The sequence below is a fragment of the Felis catus genome, chromosome C2, assembly GCF_018350175.1.
Source record: "Felis catus isolate Fca126 chromosome C2, F.catus_Fca126_mat1.0, whole genome shotgun sequence".
Lineage (NCBI taxonomy): Eukaryota > Metazoa > Chordata > Mammalia > Carnivora > Felidae > Felis > Felis catus.
Genome location: NC_058376.1, coordinates 113,279,932 through 113,301,566, shown reverse-complemented (window position 1 = coordinate 113,301,566; position 21,635 = coordinate 113,279,932). Strand labels below are relative to the sequence as shown.

Here is a 21,635-nt window from a genome sequence, read left to right as displayed (position 1 = left end):
TTCCTTTTAAGCAGAGACAAGGCAGTGAGCCCCCATCAGACAGAGTTGTGAATTGTCATTACAGGGTAAGTAATCTGTTTATACATAACTCAGGCCACCCATTTTCACCATCTACAATTCACAAACAGATACTTGTCTAGGGAGTGCAATGTGCACAATAAAGCTTTCCTTTGTGCAGGGTTGAGATTCACTTAGAACAAAGGACTGACCCCTTCTGACCCATGTGTCACTCTACTGTCAAAGTGAGCCCTCAGAATCTATCTGACTGTGTCAGTTTCCTGCTTAAAATCCCTTAGGCTTCAGGATGAAATCCAAGGGCTTCAGAATGAAATCTTCACCTAAGGGCTAAACTAGGATTTGAACCCCTGTAGTCTGACCACAGACCCCATACCCCTAACTGTTTGGTTCTAGTGCCTTCTCACCTGACAGTACGATGCCCTCTCTGGCCTCGCTGTCTTTGTTTATGCTGTTCTTTTCATTCTTCATACCTTATTAACCTCCCCCGCCACCTTACGTTTAGAGGCCCATGTAGACATCGCCTCCTTCAGGAAGCCCTACGCATATATTCCCATAGCACCTACGGTTAATTCTTTCTTAGAACTTGTCACACTTGCGTGTGTAATTTTTTTTTATAGCCTCCCTCCTCACTAGGCTAACAGCTTCCTTTAGATTGGAACTACATCTTTTATCTCCGTATCCCTACTTGAGTTTCTAGAACTTAGGAAATCCTAAGTGTAGCGTATAACAGTCAATACAGTTTTTCCTTTTAGGCAATGAATGCGTGATGTTTACCTTAACTTTTTCTTACCTAACAGTCTGGATGTAAGCATTCCGGGCTTGGCTTAGCAGCACCAGGGTGAAGTGCCCCAGGCTCCTTCTGTCTTTTTGTTCTAGCGTCCCAATGGTGCTGCTCTCATCCATGTGGGCCTAGGTCAACTGTCACCACAATGTCCACCCATGTTCAAACCAGTGCAAAGAAAGAAAAGAGTAAAGAGATCACTTACTCTTTCCCTTTAAGGACCCAACTTGGCATTTGTGCTATTCACTTCGGCTTACATTCCATTGGGCAGAACTGAGTTACATGGCTATACCTTACTACAAGGGAGCCTGGGAAATGTATTCAGGAAGGCATGAGCCCACATAAAAACTATTAGTATTACTATATTGCTGTAGGAGAAAGGGAATGCATATTTGAGAATAACTATCGATTTCTGCGACAGTGAACAAGAATTTTAAAATCACTGTTCTTAGGTCTATATTAATGCTGTGTTGAGTCAACTCAACATGTGGATTGTTGAATTTTTAGTGTACTGCACAGTAATTTATTTTATAGACTCTAAAGCCTTTAAATGGTGCGTTTTCTGGTGGAATAATTTGTCAGTGTATGTATTATTAAGTGAATCGATTTGGTGGAGGAGAGGTTTGTCAGAGAAAGTTTCCTGGAGGATGAGTATCTTGTCTGATTCTTAAAACATGTGGAGGAGTTAGCCAGGTGGAGACGAGCCCGTGACTCCAAGTCCAGCATCTGTGGTGGTGACCAACGTTGCATGGGCCACTGTCAACTTCATGCCATTGCCATATGGCAGCACCCAACCTCATGCTTGCACCTGAGACCTCTTGCCTTCTGTTTTGGAGCTTCCCTGTTAATGTCGAGACGTGGAAAGTTGTGGACCCCCACTTGGTGCCCACATATACACAACTGAAAGTGCAGGGCAGATAATACCCTGTGAAATGGGCCTTCAACCTGAGATGAGAAGCGATGGATAGTTTTTTACCCCTTTCTCTCCCATACGAATGGTCCTGAGGCACATTTTATTTTATTTATTTTTAAAATATTTATTTCTTTTTGAGAGACAGAGAGTGCAAGGGGGGGAGGGGCAAAGAGAGGGAGACAGAGGATTCAAAGCAGGCTCTGCGAGCAGCGCCCAATGTGGGGCTCAGAGTCACGTGAGATCGTGAGCTGAACCGAAGTCAGATACTCAACCGACTGAGCCCCCCAGGTGCCCTCTGACGCACATTTTAAATGGCTTCTGAGAAGGGTGGCCTGAGGTCAAGCAGTCAGGTGCACTCCACGTGTCGCACCCTCAACATGGCACTCACGCCTTCCTTGCTTCACCGCCACCACCTCTGTTCCACGGAGTTGCCATCCTTAATAAAGGAGGAATACGCATGCCTTTGCTTCTCAGACTCTTGCTTTCTGGAGAATACCTTGTTTCCCTAAGTCCCGTTTCCCATTCCATCAGCAACAGAAATCCATTCTCCTCTCTGTTATATCTGAAAAGGGTGAGGTACGTGATAGCCATCCACACCAGTACTTTCTTTCCTCCTTTCCCCGGAAGAGATTTAGACTTCTGCAAAGACGCGGAGGCACGGGACATTTTCAGAAAGCCATTCAACCACACATTTCAATTTAGATCTCATTGATCCCATGTTAGCATGTAGAGAGAAAGTTATTGAAGTCTGTGGTTGAGTGCCTCCTGTCCTCGCCTCTGTCACAGAGGAGCTTGTCATGGGCACGGGGGAGCCAGACAGGGAGGCAGAACTGCAGGCACCAGGCATTCCTGAAGCCTTTCAGGAGGTAGAGACATGTCTCAAGTCGAGTTCATGTTAGGTGAACAGTCCCCCTTCCCCACCTCATACCCACAACAAAGCCTCCCTCAGAGATTCAGCAGAAAAAACAGCACAAGGCACATTCTTGACTGTAGAGTTGCTACTTTAAATGACACTCCGAGGAATCTTATCTGTTACCTATTAACCAATCTTGCTTTTGCGTTTCGTTTTTTTTTTTTTTTTAATTATAAGCACATGACATGAAAGAAATTTAAGAAAAAGATAAAACATTAGCCACAGTCTCCCCTCACATAATATAGTGCCAGGGACTTGCTGGGAGCAGCTGGGGTAGGTGACCTTCACGGTGCTGCCTGTGTCTCAGAGTCTGGATCTTGGCTGTGATTGTACTTCTCTCCCCTCTCCTGCTGCGGCTGGTGACAGCCCATTACCTTCCCAAGCCCCATGGCCAGCTCCAAGCTAAGTCCCAGTGCAGCCATTCTCCCCTGTGTTTAAGTGGAGTGGATCCTGGAATGGTCTGAACTGGAGGGTGCCATCCGGGTAGTTCCCTCATTAGCCCGGAAAAGGCAACCCTCTGGGTGTGGGACCAACCTCCTGCCATTAGGGGGAACATGAATGTTTTTGAGACAATAGCAAAACGCAAGAGCTTAGGCTTTCCTTTTCTTAAATAACTGTAGAAAGTCAAGTGTAAAGAAGAAAATCATCTGCAATATACCATGTTGTGATAATCATTCTTACTACTTGAATTCTGTTTGCTCTGTATATATGTAAAAAATGTTCTCTGCTTACTGAGTGATTGCTTGAGCACCCCCACTGCCTCGTTAGCATGGAGCCCGGTATCTTTCTCTTGAATTATGTTCTAGAGGATGCCTGCCTCCCCACCACCTCTTTTTGCTGAAAGCTTCAAGAGTTTCCTTGGGCGGAGTGGTTTAGTCCTGCCTGGAGATGCCAGGTGTCAGTAGCACCAAAAGCAGTGATCATTCCTCTGCCACTCAATGTATCACAGTCTTGCTCTCAAAGACAAAGACCAGCCGATTCTGTGTTATTGGACAGATGACTCGGGTGCTCTTGAAAACATTACAGAGGTGATTCACGTGTTAGCTTCAAGTTCATAGTCATGGATTCTCAAAGCATGAAACAGCTGGGGAATCTATAGTCCCCACCCAAACCCTCAAGGCCTTTGTGTTGAGTCTGGACCAGATCTAAGCTAGCCCCTTTCCTCAGGGTCATTTTAGATCATGACCTTGTTGGCTTTTGCTAATACTGGGTGTTGCTTGGAATCACACCGTGATTCTCCTAACAAATGTCCCCGACGTGAATTTCAGTTCGTGGGTTCGTGACCCACATTGGGCTCTGAGCTGATAGCTCGGAGCCTGGAGCCTGCTTCGGATTCTGTATCTCCCCCTCTCTCTGCCCCTCCCCTGCTCACATTCTGTCTCAAAAATAAATAAACATTAAAAATTTTTTTTTAAAAAAGGACCTCTCAGGCAGTGACACACTGGTAAATAAGTACCAGATTGTTGAAAAAGTATAAACCACTGATTCTTTGTCTGCCAATTGGTGTGATGTAAATAGTCTTACTATGGCCAATTTCATCCTACCAAGGTGATGCCAGTGGACTTGGAGACGGGAATCAATGCACACAGTTGGCCTACACTGCTTGGGGGAGTCTGGCCAGCTCCAGGACACCATGGCCTCAAGTGACCGGCATAACAGACATCTGCTCTGAGGGCACCTCTCGTCTTTGCTACCAGAGAACCGCTGGAAGCATCTTTTAAGTAAGTAAATAAGTAAAGTACACTCCGTTATATACCTACAAACTGGGAATATACCAAACAGTATATTCTCTAAACATTATCAAAATAAAGCTTCTGCTACCCAGTTTTTCTGTACTTATCAAACACCTTGGAGAACCAGGTTTATTTTTTGTGTGCTTAATTATTAGGCTAAAACAAACTATGCCCATCACTTAAAGCACCTCCTTATAACCAACTCTGTTACCTCTATCCTTTCTTCCTCCCTTTGTCCTTCTCTCTCTCCTTCTGCCTTCCTTTGTAACTGCTGGGGAAAAGGAGACGTTGAGAAGCCACGTCCACTGTGCAGGCAGGCTGGACTCCATTCCTAGATCCCCAAGAGTGCAAGTGAAGGAGGGGCAGAGGGAGAGGGAGAGAACCCCAGGTAGGCTCCGTGTGTCAGTGTAGGGCCTGATGTGGGGCTCCATCCCATGGCTGTGAGATCATGACCTGAGCCAAAATCAAGAGCCAGATATTTAATCGGCTGAGCTACCCAGATGCCCCTGAAGCTGTGTGATGTTTCAGAGAGGAACCTCTTGTTAAGCATTTAAGCCAGAGGTTGTAATCAGTATCTGGTGACATCGGTTTCCTTTAGGGATCTCAATTTATAAATTATGATATACATTTGCTTTAATATCAAAATTGCCTCAAAAGAGTATCGCGGGGGACTCCTGGGGGGCTCAGTCGGTTAAGCATCCGACTTTGGCCAGGTCATGATCTCGTGGTTCATGCGTTTGAGCTCCACGTCGGGCTCTGTGCTGACAGCTCAAAGCCTGGAGCCTGCTTCAGATTCTGTGTGTCCCTCTCTCTGCCCCTCCCCTGCTCCCTCTCTGTGTCTCTCTCTCAAAAAAAAAAAAAAAAAACAAAAAAAGAAAAAACAAAAAAAAAAAAAACCCAACACTCAAAAAAAAAAAAGTATCTCAGGATTAAAAAAACAAACAAACAAAAACCAAAGAAATACCAAGTTATACTATAATCATCCCCTGCCCTCTTTTCAGTGGCTGTTTTGAAAGATGACAGTGCTAAGCTAGTCTGCCCCCAGGCCCCACCTCCTGGCACAGAGAGGGCCCCCTTCTGGGGCAGCTTCTTCCCACCACATTTCCCTTGTCTTCTGGGGATTTTGCCCGTGGTCTTCAACACATGTGGTGGTGAGATAAAATTTAGTCAAAATAGGGGAAGCTTATAAGATCCCTGTTTTTATTCAACGTATTTTTATCCCGAGCTTACAATGTGCCAGGCAGTGTACTAAGTGCTGACATCTATCAGTGAACAAAATAGACAAAATTCCTATCCTCATGGAGCTTACGATGTAGAGAGGAGGGGCGGACAATGAATGAATGAATGAATGAATGAATGAGTGCCGTCCAAACAAGAACCGATACCCTGCTGAGGCAGTGTTCACTTTTTGCTAGACGAAGCAGAAGAATCTTGGAGTCTTACAGAAAGACTCCAAGACTTGGTTATCCCACCGTACACTCCTGAAGCGCAGTGTTTGGGTTCCGGGAGGTGGGGGAACAGTGATCCGGAGCAGCTTTGATGCCACACCTTCCATGGCCCCTCAAGACTCAAACTCGGAGGTTTGGGAACATTGCCAGGCACCCTGGTCTAAGGGCCCTTTGAAACAGCGGCTGGTGTCTTTTCCTCTCACCCACCAAGCCTCATATCTTGCACTAAGGTAGCATACACAGGTGACCATGGAACAAAGAGGGGAGGGAGCCCCAGATAAAACCAGAAGCCCCAGGTTCAAGTCCTGGCCTTGCAAGGTACCACATGTAACATTTCAAGTAGCTTCCTTACCTTCCCTGAATCTATAGCCTCACCTGGAAGACAGCTGCTAAATCCAACTTCAAGATCGTTGAGAAGCTTCCAATAGCTGATACAAGGGAAAGCATGTTGTAAACCTAACACGTCATTTAAATGCAGTCTTTTAAATATGATTTTGATCATGAGCTAAAACATACAGTGACCGATGTGAGTCAGTCTGGAAATTTGTCACTTCTTTCTCTCTCTTCTTTCTGTCTCTCTTTCTTTCTGTCTCTTCTTTCTTCTCTGCTCTGTAAATGGCATTTCCAGTACAATAGTAGACGCTGAAGCTATTTTCAAGTGGGAATTTAAAAAAAAAAATGTTTATTTTTGAGAGAGCACACGTGGGGGAGGTGCAGAGAGGGGGGGAGAGAGGTTCCCAAGTGGGCTCCATACTGTCAGCAGCGAGCCCCATGTGGGGCTCAAACTCACGAGCTGCAAGATTATGACCTGAGTTGAAGTCAGACACTCAATTGACTGAGCCACCCAAGTGCCCCTCAAGTGGGGATTTAAATCCAATATTAAGGAAGCATCTAAAGTAGCTGGCAGTGGTAGTGTGAGACTTCTGTGTGAGTGTGAACCTTGTCTGTTGTGGCAGAGGGCTCTTGGGATTTGACCTAATAGAAAGGTCACAGTGGGTACTTCCTTGGGCCTGGTGGCTGGAAGGAATAAGGGGCTCCCAGGATGCTGTGGGGCTCAGGTGGAGGTGGAGTGGGTGGGTGACAGAATGTTCAGGTGCAGGAGTGTTGGAGGAAAGACTGCCTTAGTCAGTGTGGATCGTGGCCTTGTACAAGTCGGAACCTCCCTGCCGTCTCGCGTCAAATTCTGTTGTATGGAATTCAGGGGGAACACCATTTCTTATAGTTGTGAATTGTACATTCAAGATGCCCCTGGTTGTAACCAAATAACAAACTTAATTTGTTTGTCTGATGCCACAACGTTACCATCATTTTATAGGCAACCTTCTTGGGTCACGCTCGGGATGTTTATTGATGATGCTCTAAAAACATCCAATTTATGTCAAGGCATTTGCATGAATGAAATGGGCAGTTTTAAAATTCGGTAATTAAGAAATCTTTACAGCTGGGGAGGCGGAGTGCAGAGGAGAGAGACAGCAATTAACAAAGCTTGGACCTAAAACACTGTTGGGAAACATCTATATTCTTTCCTACTATATCTTGAAAGTGTTATTGACACATTGTGCTTAAAAATATATGTCGGGGGTAGCTGGCTGGCTCAGTCAGTGGAGCATCTGACTCATGATCCCAGGGTCATGAGTTCAAACTCCACTTTGGACATGAAGCGACTTAAAAATAAATAGATAAACAAATAAATAAATAAGCAAGCAAGCAAGCTAAATTCTTAGCTATTAAACTTCACTAAAGTTTGAGTCACTTTTTTTTCTCCTTGATGATTGTTTCACTACTGTCTGAGGGAGCTTTAAGTAGTTAATGAAATTCCTATCTTAAATAGTTTTGGAAATAGATTATGGGTTGTAGTTATTTAAAAATGAGAAAACTGAAGCTCAGGAAGGGAATACTGTTTTCTTTTGAAACAAAATGACAAGCCAGACTTATTACAAGGAGTCTGCTTTTCTTTTCTTTTCTTTTTTTACTTAAAAATTTTTTTTCAACGTTTATTTATTTTTCGGACAGAGAGAGAGAGAGAGCATGAACGGGCGAGGGGCAGAGAGAGAGGGAGACACAGAATCGGAAACAGGCTCCAGGCTCTGAGCCATCAGCCCAGAGCCTGATGCGGGGCTCGAACTCCCGTACCGCGAGATCGTGACCTGGCTGAAGTCAGACGCTTAACCGACTGCGCCACCCAGGCGCCCCTCTTTTCTTTTTTTAATGTTTATTTATTTTTGAGAGAGTGAGAGAAAGAACATGGGCCGGGGAGGGGCAGAGAGAGAGGGAGACACAGAATCCCAAGCAGGCTCCAGGCTCTGAGCTGTCAGCACAGAACCCGACACGGGGCTTGAACTCATGGACTGCAAGGTCATGACCTGAGCCAAAGTCGGACACTTAACCGACTGAGCCACCCAGGCGCCCCAGGAGTCTGCTTTTCTGACTAAACAGGTACGTTACGGTTTTCTAGAAAACGTACACGGTTACTAGGCTATACTGTTTTCTGTCTTCTCTGGGAAGCCTGCTCCTTATCAGTCTGTCTTGAGACACTCTGGAGGGTCTGTCCGTTCTCCCTCTTATCATCCTCCACCTCCTCTTTTCTCTCCCCCCTCCACACACCCATCAACGTCACCCCTGCTTCAATCTCTATTCTTTTCATCAAAAGAGGGAACTGTTTGATTAGATCACCGAAAGATAACCTTTCTATCAACACCAAAGGACTGATTTAATCTATTTCTCGGGCCAAAAGATGACTCACGAGGAAGTTTGTGAAAAGGAGCAGAGAAAAATGGAAGGCACTGCATTTTACGGTTCTAAGAATTGTTTACTTAGTAGCAGACTCCATGTAATCAAAACTATCAAAAAGCTCCCTGACGATTTCTGGGGAGAAGCAGCTGGGGGGAAAACACACACACACACACACACACACAAAACAGCTCAGATGTGGCCTGTTGGTTGGAACGTAAATTTCCTTGCTGGTTCCTGGAAAGGGGTGCCACGCTGAGGGCAGAACAAGGAGATCCATCGTACCTCACATCCCCGGAGCTATTAAATTCTTGGACAACAATTTCATCGTTTCTCTTAATGCTAGCATAGCAGCCTCAACCTGAGTGTGCAGGGCATAGTGACCCAGACCCTGACAAGGAGCAAAGTATTTTCTGTGATGTACCATTTGTTTCGAAATGGGAAATCTCATTCCACAGAAGAAATTCCACATTGGCTCCTCATTTTACATGCCGATAGCTTCAGGCGGCTATAACTAACTTTAAGTAGTGATTACAGCCACGTACACGGCTTTCTGCATTTTTATTAAGTTTGTTAAATTCAGGCCTTGGAGTATATTATCGATGATGTTATTCTGAACTGGATTCAGTTAGGAAATGACTCAGCGTGCACTGGCACACACACCTCGTCCGTGATCTGGCACTGCTTGTGTTCTGACAGTGTCCTGTGAATCACCCAATAGCAATTGGGTTCAATGACAGTGACAGTTGAGCTCACTTAGCCAGCTCATTTGCACACCTTGTCCCTCCCCGGTGGTTTTAAATTGCTTAGTTAGTGAATCTGTCTTACTTTTAAGCAGCGGCCAAGCGGGTTGCTCACCTGCCACTTTTGTTTTGCCCATCGGGGGCTCGTCTTTCTGCCTGGTCAAGTCTGATTAGTTCTTGCACAACGTGCCTCCAGGAGCTGCTGCCCAGGGGCAACCTGTGTGTTCCCTGCAGCACATCTCATGCCGGCACTGGCCATTTAAGCACTAAGGGGAGGAGGCAAGAGTGCAGTGAACTTGGGTGTCACCGGGAGCACCCAAGGGACAGGAAGGGGCCAGTTGCATCCCTCCTGTGGGGTTATAATCTCACATAAAACAAAAGCTAATTAGAGGTGAAAGGACTTGATCAGACTGAGGAGAGTCTGAGTTCAGGGTATGAGACAGGGCAAAACGCCAGTCTCTTTGTAGGGAGCTGTGTTGGTTACGTTGGGGATGGGGTGATGGAGATGAAATCTGACCACCTCCCTCCCCCAGAAGTAGGTTTGCCTTTCCAGAGGTGTTGTTTAGAGGCAGAGATGTTTTGTCTCTGCAAATCTATCCGATCCTTATTATTTTACTGTGGTCCCTTTCACAGGAATGGTTTTGGTACCCTTTATAAATAGCTGTTTTTTTTTTTTTTATCAACAGCTTTATTGACCTATAATTTACATTCCATAAAGTTTACCTGTTTAAGTGTTCTCCAGTATATGGACAGAGTGTGTAACCATCATCATAATCTAATTTTAGAAAATTTCATCATCCCCCCCCCCCCCGAAAGGAGACTTGTACCTATTAGCAGCCACTCTCCATCCCCCTCCCCACCCACCCTCTCTCCCTTCCCCTTCCCCACCTCCCCCTTCCCTGCCCTAGGCAACCACTGCAACCACTAATCTACTTTATGCCTCTAGAGATTTGACTATTCTAGTCATTCTTTGTAAATGGAAACATACAATATGTGGTCTTTTACAACTAAGTTCTTTTATTTAGCATAATTTTTTGTAATTCCCCTATGTTATAGCCAATTATGATATCGTTATCTATGTATGCTATTTCTTTTTATGGCTGATGAATATTCCATTATAGAGATCTATGATTTTTTGTTTATTCATTTATCAAGTGATAGACCTTTAAGTTGTTTCTACTTTTTTGACTATTACAAATCACGTTGATATAAACACTTGCGTGCAAGTTTTTTTGTGTGGACATATGGTTTTGTTTCTCTGAGGCATATACTTAGGAGTAGGATTACTAGGTAATATGGTGACTCTATGTTTAACATTTTGAGGAATGGCCAAACTGTTCTGCAAAGTGACTGTGCCATTTTATATTTCCACCAGGAATGTGTGAGTGTTCCAATTTCTTAGCATCCTCAGCAACTTGTCTTTTTGAGTAGAGCCATCCTAGTGAGTGTAAAGTAGTATCTCATTAATAACTAATAATGTTGAAAGCACTTTATGTGCTTATTTAGCCATTTGTAGGTTTTCTTTGGAGAAATGCCTATTCAAATTATTTGCATATTAAAAATTGGATTTTCTTCTTCCCATTGAATTGTGCAAGTTCTTTGAATATTTTGGATACAAAATATCAGATAGGTGATTTCAAATATTTTCTCCCAGCTCATGGGTTGTCTTTCCTCGATGGTGTCCTTTGAAGCACAAACATTTTAAATTTTGAGAAAGTCCAACTTATTAATCTTGTCTTTCATTGCCTGTGTTTTTGGTATTGCATCGAAAATATCACTACCTAATACAAAATCACCAAGGTTTATTCCTATGCTTTCTTCCAAAAGTGTTATAGTTTTAGCTTTTACATTTGAATCTATGACCTACTTTGAGTTAAATTTCTGTATATAGTGTGAAGTAGGGATCCCAGATCATTTATTGCATGTGGATAGCCAGTTGTCCCAGCATCTGTTGAAAACACCATTCTTCGCTCCATTGTCTTGGCTTCTTTGTCAAAACTCAATTGACCATAAATTTTAGGGTTCATTTCTGGGCCCATAATTCCATTCCATTGATCCATATGTCTATCCTAAACATTCTCTTCAGACAAATCTTTTTATTAACTACAATATACGTATACAAAAGAGCCCAAATTTAGGCATATAATTTTTGAAAAATTTTGCAAGGGAATGCAGCTGTGTAGCCAGCACTCAGACTTAGAAATATAACATTACTGTGGCGCCTGGGTGGCTCAGTTGGTTAAATGTCCAACTTTGGCTCAGGTCATGATCTCACAGTTCGTGGGTTCGAGCCCCATATCAGGCTCTTTGCTGGCAGCTCAGAGCCTGGAGCCTGCATCAGATTCTGTGTCTCCTTCTCTCTCTGCCCCTCCCCACCCCCCTAAATAGATAAACACTAAAAAGTAAATTAAAAAAGCAAATATAACATTACTGCTAACCCACTAACCCCCTTGAACTCCTCCTAGTCACTGCCCCCAAAGGTACCTACCCTCCTGACTTTATCACTGTAGATTAGTGTTGTCTGTTTTTGTACTATATATAAATGGAACCATATAGCATGTACTATTTCCTGTTTGTTTTTTTTTCTTCAACATTATGTTTGTGAACTCTATCCATGTTGCTTCATGTAGCAATAGTTTATTAGTAACTACTGTGATTTTTTAATGCTGTATTAAAAAATATGCCATTTAAGGATCTTCGTAATTCAACAAAGCAATATTTTCCAAATGACAAATGCATGGGAAAGATCCACTTAAAGTGCAATATACATGAATGGATTTTTATGTAACAGAGTTTGAAGAATTCAGTGCTATGATTTCAGTTTCTACACTGCAACTAACATTTCAAAAATGACCACTTGTAGAGTTTTGGTGTAGTATCAAAGAAGAATAGCCACAAAGCTGTTAAATTTCTCCTTCCTTTTCCAGCTAAATATCTATATGAGGACAGGTTTTCTTCATGCATTTTAACATAAAAACATATCACGAGAGATTAAATGCAGAGGCAGATATGAGAATGTAGCTATCTTACATTAAGCTGGGCATTAAACAGATTTACAGAAATGTAAAATAATGACACTCTTTTCACTATTTTTTTCTTTGGAAAATGTAGTTGTCATAACATACCGTCATATGTTAATATGTAATAAGTTTTAGCTTTGCTATTTTAAATGAATTAATAAATAGTTAAATAATTTTTTAGTTTTAATTTCTAATAGGACAAATATTGATAGATACAACTCATATAAACAAAAGCTCTTTGGGGTCACTGATAAATTCTAGAGGCATAGAAGGGTGCTGAGACCAAAAAGCTTTGAGATCCCCTGGTCTAGTGGGTAGCTAGGCATTTAACACATAAGCTTTGAAATAAGTACATCATTGGAAATCACGGCTAGCGATATAAAGAAGAACAAGGCGCTAAGAGTAATGGACCAGGGAGACCTCTTAGAAGGGGGAAGGCATCTAACCATCTCTAAAGAAGTGGTTTTCAGCAGAGAGCTGAAGAACAAGAGTGAAGAACATTGTGGGCAGAGGGAACAGTATAGGCAAAGCCCCTGAAGTAGGGATGAGTTGGGCTTGGGTGGAGTGTGGTGATGAGAAGGAGAGTGGCATGACATGAATCAGGAGCCAAATCCTACAGGCTCTTATCGGTCATGTTAAGATTTTGGCATTTGGTCCTAAGTACATAAAAACGAGTATAATATGAATTACTATAATATGATCAGATTCAAATTTAAAAAAGAAAACTGATTGCTGTGTTGGAAAAGAACTAGGGGAGCCTGGGTGGCTCAGTCGGTTGAGCCTCTGATTCTTGATTTTGGCTCCGATCATGATTTCACAGTTTGTGGAATCGAGCCCTGCATCAGGCTCCGCACTGACAGCACAGGGCCTGCATGGGATTCTCTCTCTCCCTCTGCCCCTCCCCTACTCACGCACATCTGTGCATACTCTCTCTCTCTCTTTCACTCACTCTCTAATAAATAAACTTAAAAAGAAAGAAAGAAAGAAAAAGGACTAGAAGGGGACAGGAGAGAGCTTGGATAGCTTTTTTTTTTTAATGTTTATTTTTATTTATTTTTGAAAGAGAGAGAGAGCCCAAATGAGCAGGGTAGGGGCAGCGGGAGAGAGAGAATGCCAAGCAGGCTCCATGCTTGGTGCAGAGCTAGATGTGAGCCTCAGTCCCACAACTGCCAGATCACAACCTGAACCAAGATCAAGAGGCCCACACTTAACCGACTGAGCCACCCCTCAGATGGCTATTTTACTAGTCCAGGGGACAGCAAGTGGTGCCTGCACGAGGAAGGGGGTGGTGCGGATGGAGCTATTTTGAAGTTAACATTTCCTTTTTTTAAGTTCGTTTATTTATTTTGAGAGAGAGAGAGAAAACACAAGTGGGGGTGGGCAGGCAGAGAGAGGGGAGAGAGAGAATCCCAAACAGGCTCTACATTCTCAGCATGGAGCGCCGTGCAGGGCTCGAACTCCCAAACCATGAGATCATGAGAACCATGAGATCATGACCTGGGCCAAAATCAAGAGTTGGACGCTCAACCAGCTGAGCCACCCAGGTGCCCCTGAAGTTAGCATTTATAGTTCTTGCTGCCCCTCTTGGAAAGAGGGGGAAGAGAGAGAAAGACTCCTAGGTTAGAGCACTTCTACCCACCATGCTTAGAGACACCAGTTCCAAGTATCCGTTAAAGATTAAATATCCTTTTATATCAATTTTATAATTATTTACTGCGTTTTTAGGTGTGTGACTGAATCGCCCACATTTACTTGATAATTAGAGTCGATAATGAGATTGAAAAAAGTCACTCTTATAGCACCACCTTGTGGACAGTAGTGAGAAGTTTTCTCATTGGGTTCAGTAGCCGAGAAAAGACACAACGTTCTGAGAGGCTTACCAGTTATCAGCTGCACCAAGTCTTTCTTGGAAGGAGATGGGATATAAGTACACGCCACAGAATTGAAGTTAAACTGGTTATCCAGAAACTAACTGTCTGGATTTATTCAAACGTGATCCCCTCTGCTTGACTTTAACGTCAAGAGTCATTGACTGAAATACCTTTCATTTAGTTATCAGCTGATGGCCACCTCTTTTACCTTATCTGCTCCTTCCCTGCCTCTTTCCTAGGCTCATCTTACCTTACTTGACCACTGACCCTGGAATTTGCTCAGTGTTAGGCCCAGCCATCTTCTTGGTTCATACTCTCCTTTAGGCACGTTTATTCCAAACCCTCATGCTACTTCCCATCAGTGACTCCCAGATGTGTTTCTCTTGTTCAAGCTGCTGCTCCTAAGTTCCAGGTCCTTATTTCTAATCCACTGTCCTACCTCTCCAGGTGAATGTTCCGTCCAAGACCGAACTTGGGATTTCTTCGTCTCCAAATCTGCCATTCTTTTAGTGTTTCCCTGTTCCGTGACGGCACAGTCTTTGACCAGTTTTCAAATCAGGAACTTGGAAGTCATTCTTGAGTCCTCCCTGTCCCTCCTCTGCCTACCCTTACAATTAATCTCTTAGCCTTGTCCGTTTACTGGTAGTTATCTCCTGAGTGGCCCACTTTGGTCTACTTTAAAAAAAAAATTTTGTTTTTAATGTTTTATTTATTTTTGAGACAGAGAGAGACAGAGCGTGAGCAGGGGAGGGGCAGAGAGAGAGAGAGCGAGACAGAGAATCCGAAGCAGGCTCCAGGCTCAGAGCCCGACGCGGGGCTCGAACTCACAAAGTGCAAGATCATGACCTGAGCCGAAGTCGGATGCTTAACTGACTGAGCCACCCAGGCACCCCCTCTTTGGTCTACTTTTATCGCCACTGCTCTTCCTGGTCATCTCTTGCTGATACCACAGCTATAGCTTCCTAACTGGTCTCTGCATCCACTCCGGGCTCTCTCCAGCCCATTCTCCACACTGTGGCATTTTTTTCAAAATGCAAATATTACCAGGCCATTTAAAACCTGCCAAAGTTGCCCCTGCCTCATAGTCTGCGATGCCCTGTGGTGGGTCCTTCCCACCCCCACACAAGCTTCTTCACACTCACTCAACACCTTGCTCCCTACACGTCAGCCCCATTAGCTTCTCTGTTCCTCAAGTGCCTTCACCACAGGGATCTGCCCCTGCTCATCCCTCTACACCTCTCCTCTTTATTTCTCCTTAGCTTCCTACCTCAGCTTAACCATCTGTTCTCAGAGAAGCCTTTTCCTGAACTTCCAGGAACTTCTTTATTCTAAGATATTACACACCAGAAATCTCTTCCCACTGAACAGTTACCTCACTTTTCAAGATGACATTCATTAAAGGGGGGGTTCTGATTAATGCCATCTCCTCAGAAGAGCCTAAGCGCCATGAGAGAAGAGGGCCCAAGGCTGATCGTGCCCACCATATTTCTCTAGCACCCAGCAGAGTGCCTGGCACATAGGAGATGAAGTTCCCTGGATGAATGAACAAGCGGTTGTGTCTCTGAGGCCCCGAAAAGGCAATTACAACAGTCAACGGTATGTATCTGTAGTTTGTGTTACTTACTTGTAAATAAAATCAGGTCCGGGTGTGACTGAAGGCTGCATCTGGGGAGCGCAATGCCAAACCCAGCCAGCGTGAGTGAACGGAATCTCAGCCTGCCTGCCCTCCAGCCATTTCCCACTTGGTCCCGTGCTACTGGTGAACATGTACTTGAAAAAAATCATACATACATCTTCTCTAAGAACAAACGCTAATTTTGAGGGGGCATACCAGGCCAAGACAATATTGAGGGGAAAAAAAGTATTTGTCGTCTTCTCAGGGTCATGGTTCCACTATAGATACAGTTAGTTTAGGTAACTATTATTCTCTCTGTCTTCAAGCAAATAGCCTTTTCCTGTATGTCTAAGAAGCTGACAGGACAATTAAAGTCATTTATCTCAAGACACAGAAAGTTCAAAGGCGAACCGATTATCCCAGGACATTTCTAGCTACTTCTAAATAACATTTTTTCCACCTTAAAAAAAAAAATTAGTGGGTGCCCTGTTTATAGGACAAAATAAAAACTCATTTTCCAACATTGACATGCAAAGTGATTAATACCTTTACATATCAAAATTATTATACCTTTATATACAAAACACAGGTTCTTAATCTTTCCTCTCTTATTTTACTTATTTATAGATTTGTTCCAGGAATAATTTAAGACAGATGACAACACATAAAATACAGCAAAATAACACAAATTTATAAATAAATTAAAAATGCAAAGGCAAAAGAGGATAGGGACCAAAAATAGACTCAGAAATGAGGCCAATTAAAAAATGCCTTGTGTAAGGACTGATACACTTCCAGGCAGTGCTGCTGTTGTCTATACAACAGTCCTCCTGCCCTTCTTCCTTCTACAGAGCCCTGACTCTGTTGTGGTAACAAGGGTCCTGTTCTCAGTCCTAGAAGATGAATTATGATTGACCTAAGAGAGTCATGGATCCCTTGCTGGACCGTTAGAAAAGAATCTCCTTATTGTCTGAGACGCCTTTAGTGAAATCTCTTACTTGTGGCTAGGAGCTTTCTCACTGAGGCACGTGCTATTGTATTTCGTTTGTCTCTAAGCTTTCTAGCAGTCCACTCTAAGAGGGACATTTGGTTAGAAATAACTCAGTATCCATAAAACAAACAAAAAGAAACCCAGGCCTGTACCTAAGGAAAGGCGCAATATTGCTAAGACTAAGACAAAATAAAATAAAGGTCTAATAGGATCCACATATTCACCCAGTGTGTTTAAAATCCCACATGAAAACAACAATGTAATAAAGATACTGTAATCAGCAATCCAAGCCAAATTGGCTTTCTCTTTTGACATAATTTATTATTCACCTTGAAGTTTCATTTTCTCCATGCTCCTTGAGTTAAAATATTATTCTTTGAGCCAAATGAAAGTGCATTTCACAAATTAATTTGGACAATGGGTGCAGAAAAGTTGTTCTTAGCAATCTAACCTTTGGCTTGTGAATACAGAGCCCTAAGTCTATGAGTTGGCAGGCAAGTGGGGTGGGTAGGAAAAAGGTCTAGATGGTTCCCATGTATTTTTTTTTTTCTTTAGAAAGAATACGTTGTATCTTACTCTGTGTAATTCTTCAGAAAAAGTGCAGGCGTTCAACACGACAGGGAAAGATCATATCCTAAAAAGGATTGTTTTCCCCTTTTAACAATGACATAAGAAAAGATTCTATTTTTTTTTTTTAATTTTTTTTTCAACGTTTATTTATTTTGGGGACAGAGAGAGACAGAGCATGAACGGGGGAGGGGCAGAGAGAGAGGGAGACACAGAATCGGAAACAGGCTCCAGGCTCCGAGCCATCAGCGCAGAGCCCGACGCGGGGCTCGAACTCAAGGACCGCGAGATCGTGACCTGGCTGAAGTCGGACGCTTAACCGACTGCGCCACCCAGGCGCCCCAGAAAAGATTCTATTTTTATATGTAATTACATTTTATCTAGGAATAAGTCTTCTTTCTAAGTTTATCTATTTGTCTGTCTATATATTTATGTTTAGCTTTTAAAGAAAAGAAGCATAGCACTGGTAGAAATAATGTCTTCTTCTGTGTGTTCGGCTTGACTGCTTGAACCCGTAAGTCAACTGTTATAGCTGCCAGACTACCAGGAATAGTCCCTGCTTCAAGCCCCAAAAATCCCATTTACTATTTTAATGACCAGAACTTGCTAATGTGGGCATGTGAAATGTAACCTTGGGAAGGAATGCTCTCCATACCAGGAAGTCTTTGAGAAGGCTTGAGTTCTTGCCATAACTAAAAACCTGATGATGCATTACTGATGACTTCATCCCCAAATGAAAGCTAGCTGCCTGCTTCCATAATCCTCGGGGAGAATCGCACCAACAAAAGGCTAATTTGAAAATAACATAGAGGAGAGACACTTCATTTGCTCTATTGAATAAAATGAAGGAGCCCGTCTATGCAAGTATAGAGAAGACACCTTGCAGATCTTGTTGTTCTATAGCATTGAAAGCAACTGCAGAGGGCTTAACAGAGGCACAAAAAAAGAAAAAAAGAGAGAAAAAGTTGCTGATGGGGTTTTTCAGTGGGGTTCCCATGAATGAGGACCGTAGAAGGGAAACGGTCTTCTCCCATATTAGGCTTTTATGACAGCAGTTCTGACACCTCAGACATCATTGTGCATACTGGCTTTCTTTTTAGAAAAAGGGAATGGTTCCATTCCAGTTGATGGTGGCTTCTCTCCACTTGGTTCTGATTAGCATCTCCACTGGAGAAAACCGTCTTCCTGCTACATGTCCATCTCCAAGTTGGTTTCTTTCCCAGTGATGGGAGTGAGTATCTGGGTGAGGAACAGCCAGCAGTTAGGCCCTAGCCTCTATACAGCATTCCAGAGGAAGCCAGGAAGGAAGGGAAACAGGATGGGTGGACAGGAGTTGGGCCCAGCAAGCTGTGTTCCTAGAACTGGTTAAACCCAGGGGATTCCAGTAGATGGTCAGTAAAAATGCCCCGTACAAAACATGTGTGGTAACATGGGTGGTTGTGTATTTTGGAACATGAATATTGGTAACTCATGAAATGTACATTCCAGCACCATGATGCGACACATAGAGCCAGGTGTAGATCACAGCATGTTGTCCGGAAAACCAGGAAGAGGAGAGCTCCTCACTTCCCAGTGCTTCTAAGAATACGTTTACATTTTTGGGTGAAGGGTGAGGTAGTCTAGTGGGGTAGTCAAGAACTGGGCTCAAGGGCAAGCTTTGTCGCATATGACATGTGAGAAGGTACTTAACATCTCTCAGCTTCATTTATTCACTGCGTATTTCTTGGCTACCTCAGTTTCTTCTATGTGAAAATAGATATTCTAGTATCTACCTCATATGACATTTGGGAGAACATAATGGGATTACCTGTAAAGCTTCTAATACAGTGCCCAGAAGAGAATGCTTGCAATGCATGTGAGTTGATCAAAAATGATGCTTTCCTCAAAGAAGAGAGTAAAGTAGACCCAATCATATACAGCAAAACCTTGGATTGGGAGTAACTTGTTCTGCTTGTGTTGCACAAGATGAGTAAACATTTCTAATAAGTTTTAACTTTATAAATGAGCGATGTCTTGCAGATGAGTAGCATGTGACGGCGAACGTCATATGGTCACCACTGAGCCAATGGTTTCTGAAATTCTGTTTAATATACAAGTGCTTTGGATTATAAGCATGTTTCCAGAATGAATTATGCTCACAAACCAAGGTTTTAGTGTATATATTTTTAAATATATATATTTTTAAATGTAAATATATGTTAAAAATGTTTTTAAATGTAAATATTATTTAAAAACATATTTTTAAATGTAAAAATATATTTAAAAACATATATTTTTAAGTGTAAATATATATTTAAAACATATATTTTTAAATGTAAGTATATATTTAAAAATATGTTTTTAAATGTAAATATATATTTAAAAACATGCTTTTGAATGTAAATATATATTTAAAAACATGTTTTTGAATGTAAATATATATTTTAAAACATGTTTTTGAATGTAAATATGTATATTTAAAAATATGTTTTTAAATGTAAATATATATTTAAAAAAATATTTTTTGCCGGGGTATACCTGGGTGGCTCAGTCATTTAAATGTCTGACTCTTGATTTTGGCTCAGGTCATGATCTCATAGTTCATGAGTTTAAGTCCATGTCAGGCTTTGCACTAACAGTGTGGAGCCTGCTTGGGATTCTCTCTCTCCCTCTCTGCCTGCCCCTCCCCTCTCTCTGTCTCTCAAAAATAAATAAACATATATATTTTTTTAATAAATTTTGTTTTAGTAGGCTCCTTACCAGTGTGGAGCCCAATGTGGGGCTTGAATTTACGTCCCTGAGATCAAGACCTGAGCTGAGATCACCTCAATTGTCATTGTCTCCCCAAATTAAGTGGGCTAGTATATATTTCTCAAAATTAAAGAATTAGGAGCTGCACAGATAAAACAGTCACTAAGATACTTTTCCAGATTTCATTATACTGAAAAGTTGCTTAACGCCAGATCTGGGATGCTAAATGCCGAGTCCAACATCAAACCAACAAGCCTCCACCAGTAAAACCAAGGTGCCCAGTACAGACTCCAAGTCTCATCACGTTTATTCCCTTGTCCAAAGGGCCAATGCTTAAAGACATCTTAGGTTTAGTCTCTTTCCTTAGGAGTTAAAAATTTTTTTTAATGCTTATTTTTGAGAGAGAGAGAAAGAGTGCGAGTGGGGGAGGTGCAGAGAGAGAGAGAGACAGAGAAACAGAATCCGAAACAGGCTCCAGGCTCTGAGCTGTCAGCACAGAGCCCAACTCGGGGCTCAAACTCACGAACCGTGAGATCGTGACCTGAGCCGAAGTCGGATGCTTAACTGACTGAGCCACCCAGGCGCCCCCTCTTTTTGAGTTTAAAAGAATATGGTTGTAAATGAAATGAAATAACCTGTGCGGTTGTCTGCTTCTTCCATTGGGCGTGGAACCTCGAGTTTTGCCGGGACTGCGCCTTAGTGACTGTTGCTCTCCTAGTGTCTGTCCACACTGCCTGGCACTTAATAGAGCCTCAGAAATGCTTTCTGAACTAACCGCAACAGAAATGCACTCTCAGTTTGCTTACTTCTGTCACTGGATGATCATCCGATCAGTTGTAGGATAGAATCGACCAAATGGAACACACCTTCTGCCCCAATCCCTCTGGTTTTCCATTTCTTTCCTCAGGCATTAAATGCCTTATGCTCACAGATAGAAGTTCCTAGAGAGGGCCTTTTGGAAATTCGGTTCTTCCCCTTTTGTTTTTTCTCTTACCTAAAACTCATTTGTTCTTCTGTGCTATGTGTAACCCCCCCTGCTCCTATTCAAAGCAGCTTCAGAATTCCCAGGTTGCAAAGCTTGGGTTTAGGACTGTGGGACTCATGCACAGGTTTCATTTCAGAAATCAAGCCTAAACCTTTTCCTGCAAAGCCAGTGTGAATATCTGCACAGCTGGGAAACACTGGCTGCTGCATCTTTTTGAGTGCATTAAAGCACTCGGCACTTGGAGTCTGAAATGCTCACCTACTGTAAGCTGCACAGGCTTCTTCTGTGGGGGCTGGCCTCCGTAAAAGTACAGATCAAAGCGACGCTCCACTTTCCAGTCTGATAAGAGCTGCCTGTTTGTGCTAAAAAGGACACTGGAATTTCCATTAATGCTGCATAGCCAAATAGGTAATTTGGGAGTCTTCAGCCTGCTGCCCACCTGGAAGGGAAGAGGGGAATGCAGATGAGGACAGAGATTTAGTCACATCGCGGCAGATACTGATGCATCATCATGATCAAAACATGGCTCCGAGGCGTCTTGTTGAGCTGGTCCGCGCAGGGCACTCTGCGTGCAATA

At 42.8% G+C, this 21,635-nt stretch overlaps 1 protein-coding gene and 1 long non-coding RNA gene across 2 annotated transcripts in view; one reads left to right on the top strand and one right to left on the bottom strand.

Moving 5' to 3' along the window:
• Nucleotides 1–17,438, top strand: part of LOC123380093 — a 36,892-nt gene extending 19,454 nt beyond the window's left edge. The window contains exons 2-3 of the long non-coding RNA XR_006585397.1: nucleotides 4,174–4,346; nucleotides 15,665–17,438. This is a non-coding gene — a long non-coding RNA (uncharacterized LOC123380093). The remainder of the gene's footprint in view (nucleotides 1–4,173; nucleotides 4,347–15,664) is intronic.
• A 261-nt stretch (nucleotides 17,439–17,699) lies between these two features.
• The window catches only part of MINDY4B (MINDY family member 4B), a 37,137-nt gene continuing 33,201 nt past the window's right edge, over nucleotides 17,700–21,635 (bottom strand). The window contains exons 11-12 of the mRNA XM_045037435.1: nucleotides 21,317–21,497; nucleotides 17,700–18,582 (exon numbers count right to left, since the gene is read on the bottom strand). Coding sequence (XP_044893370.1) covers nucleotides 18,440–18,582; nucleotides 21,317–21,497 — 324 coding nt within the window. The 3' untranslated portion in view covers nucleotides 17,700–18,439. The remainder of the gene's footprint in view (nucleotides 18,583–21,316; nucleotides 21,498–21,635) is intronic.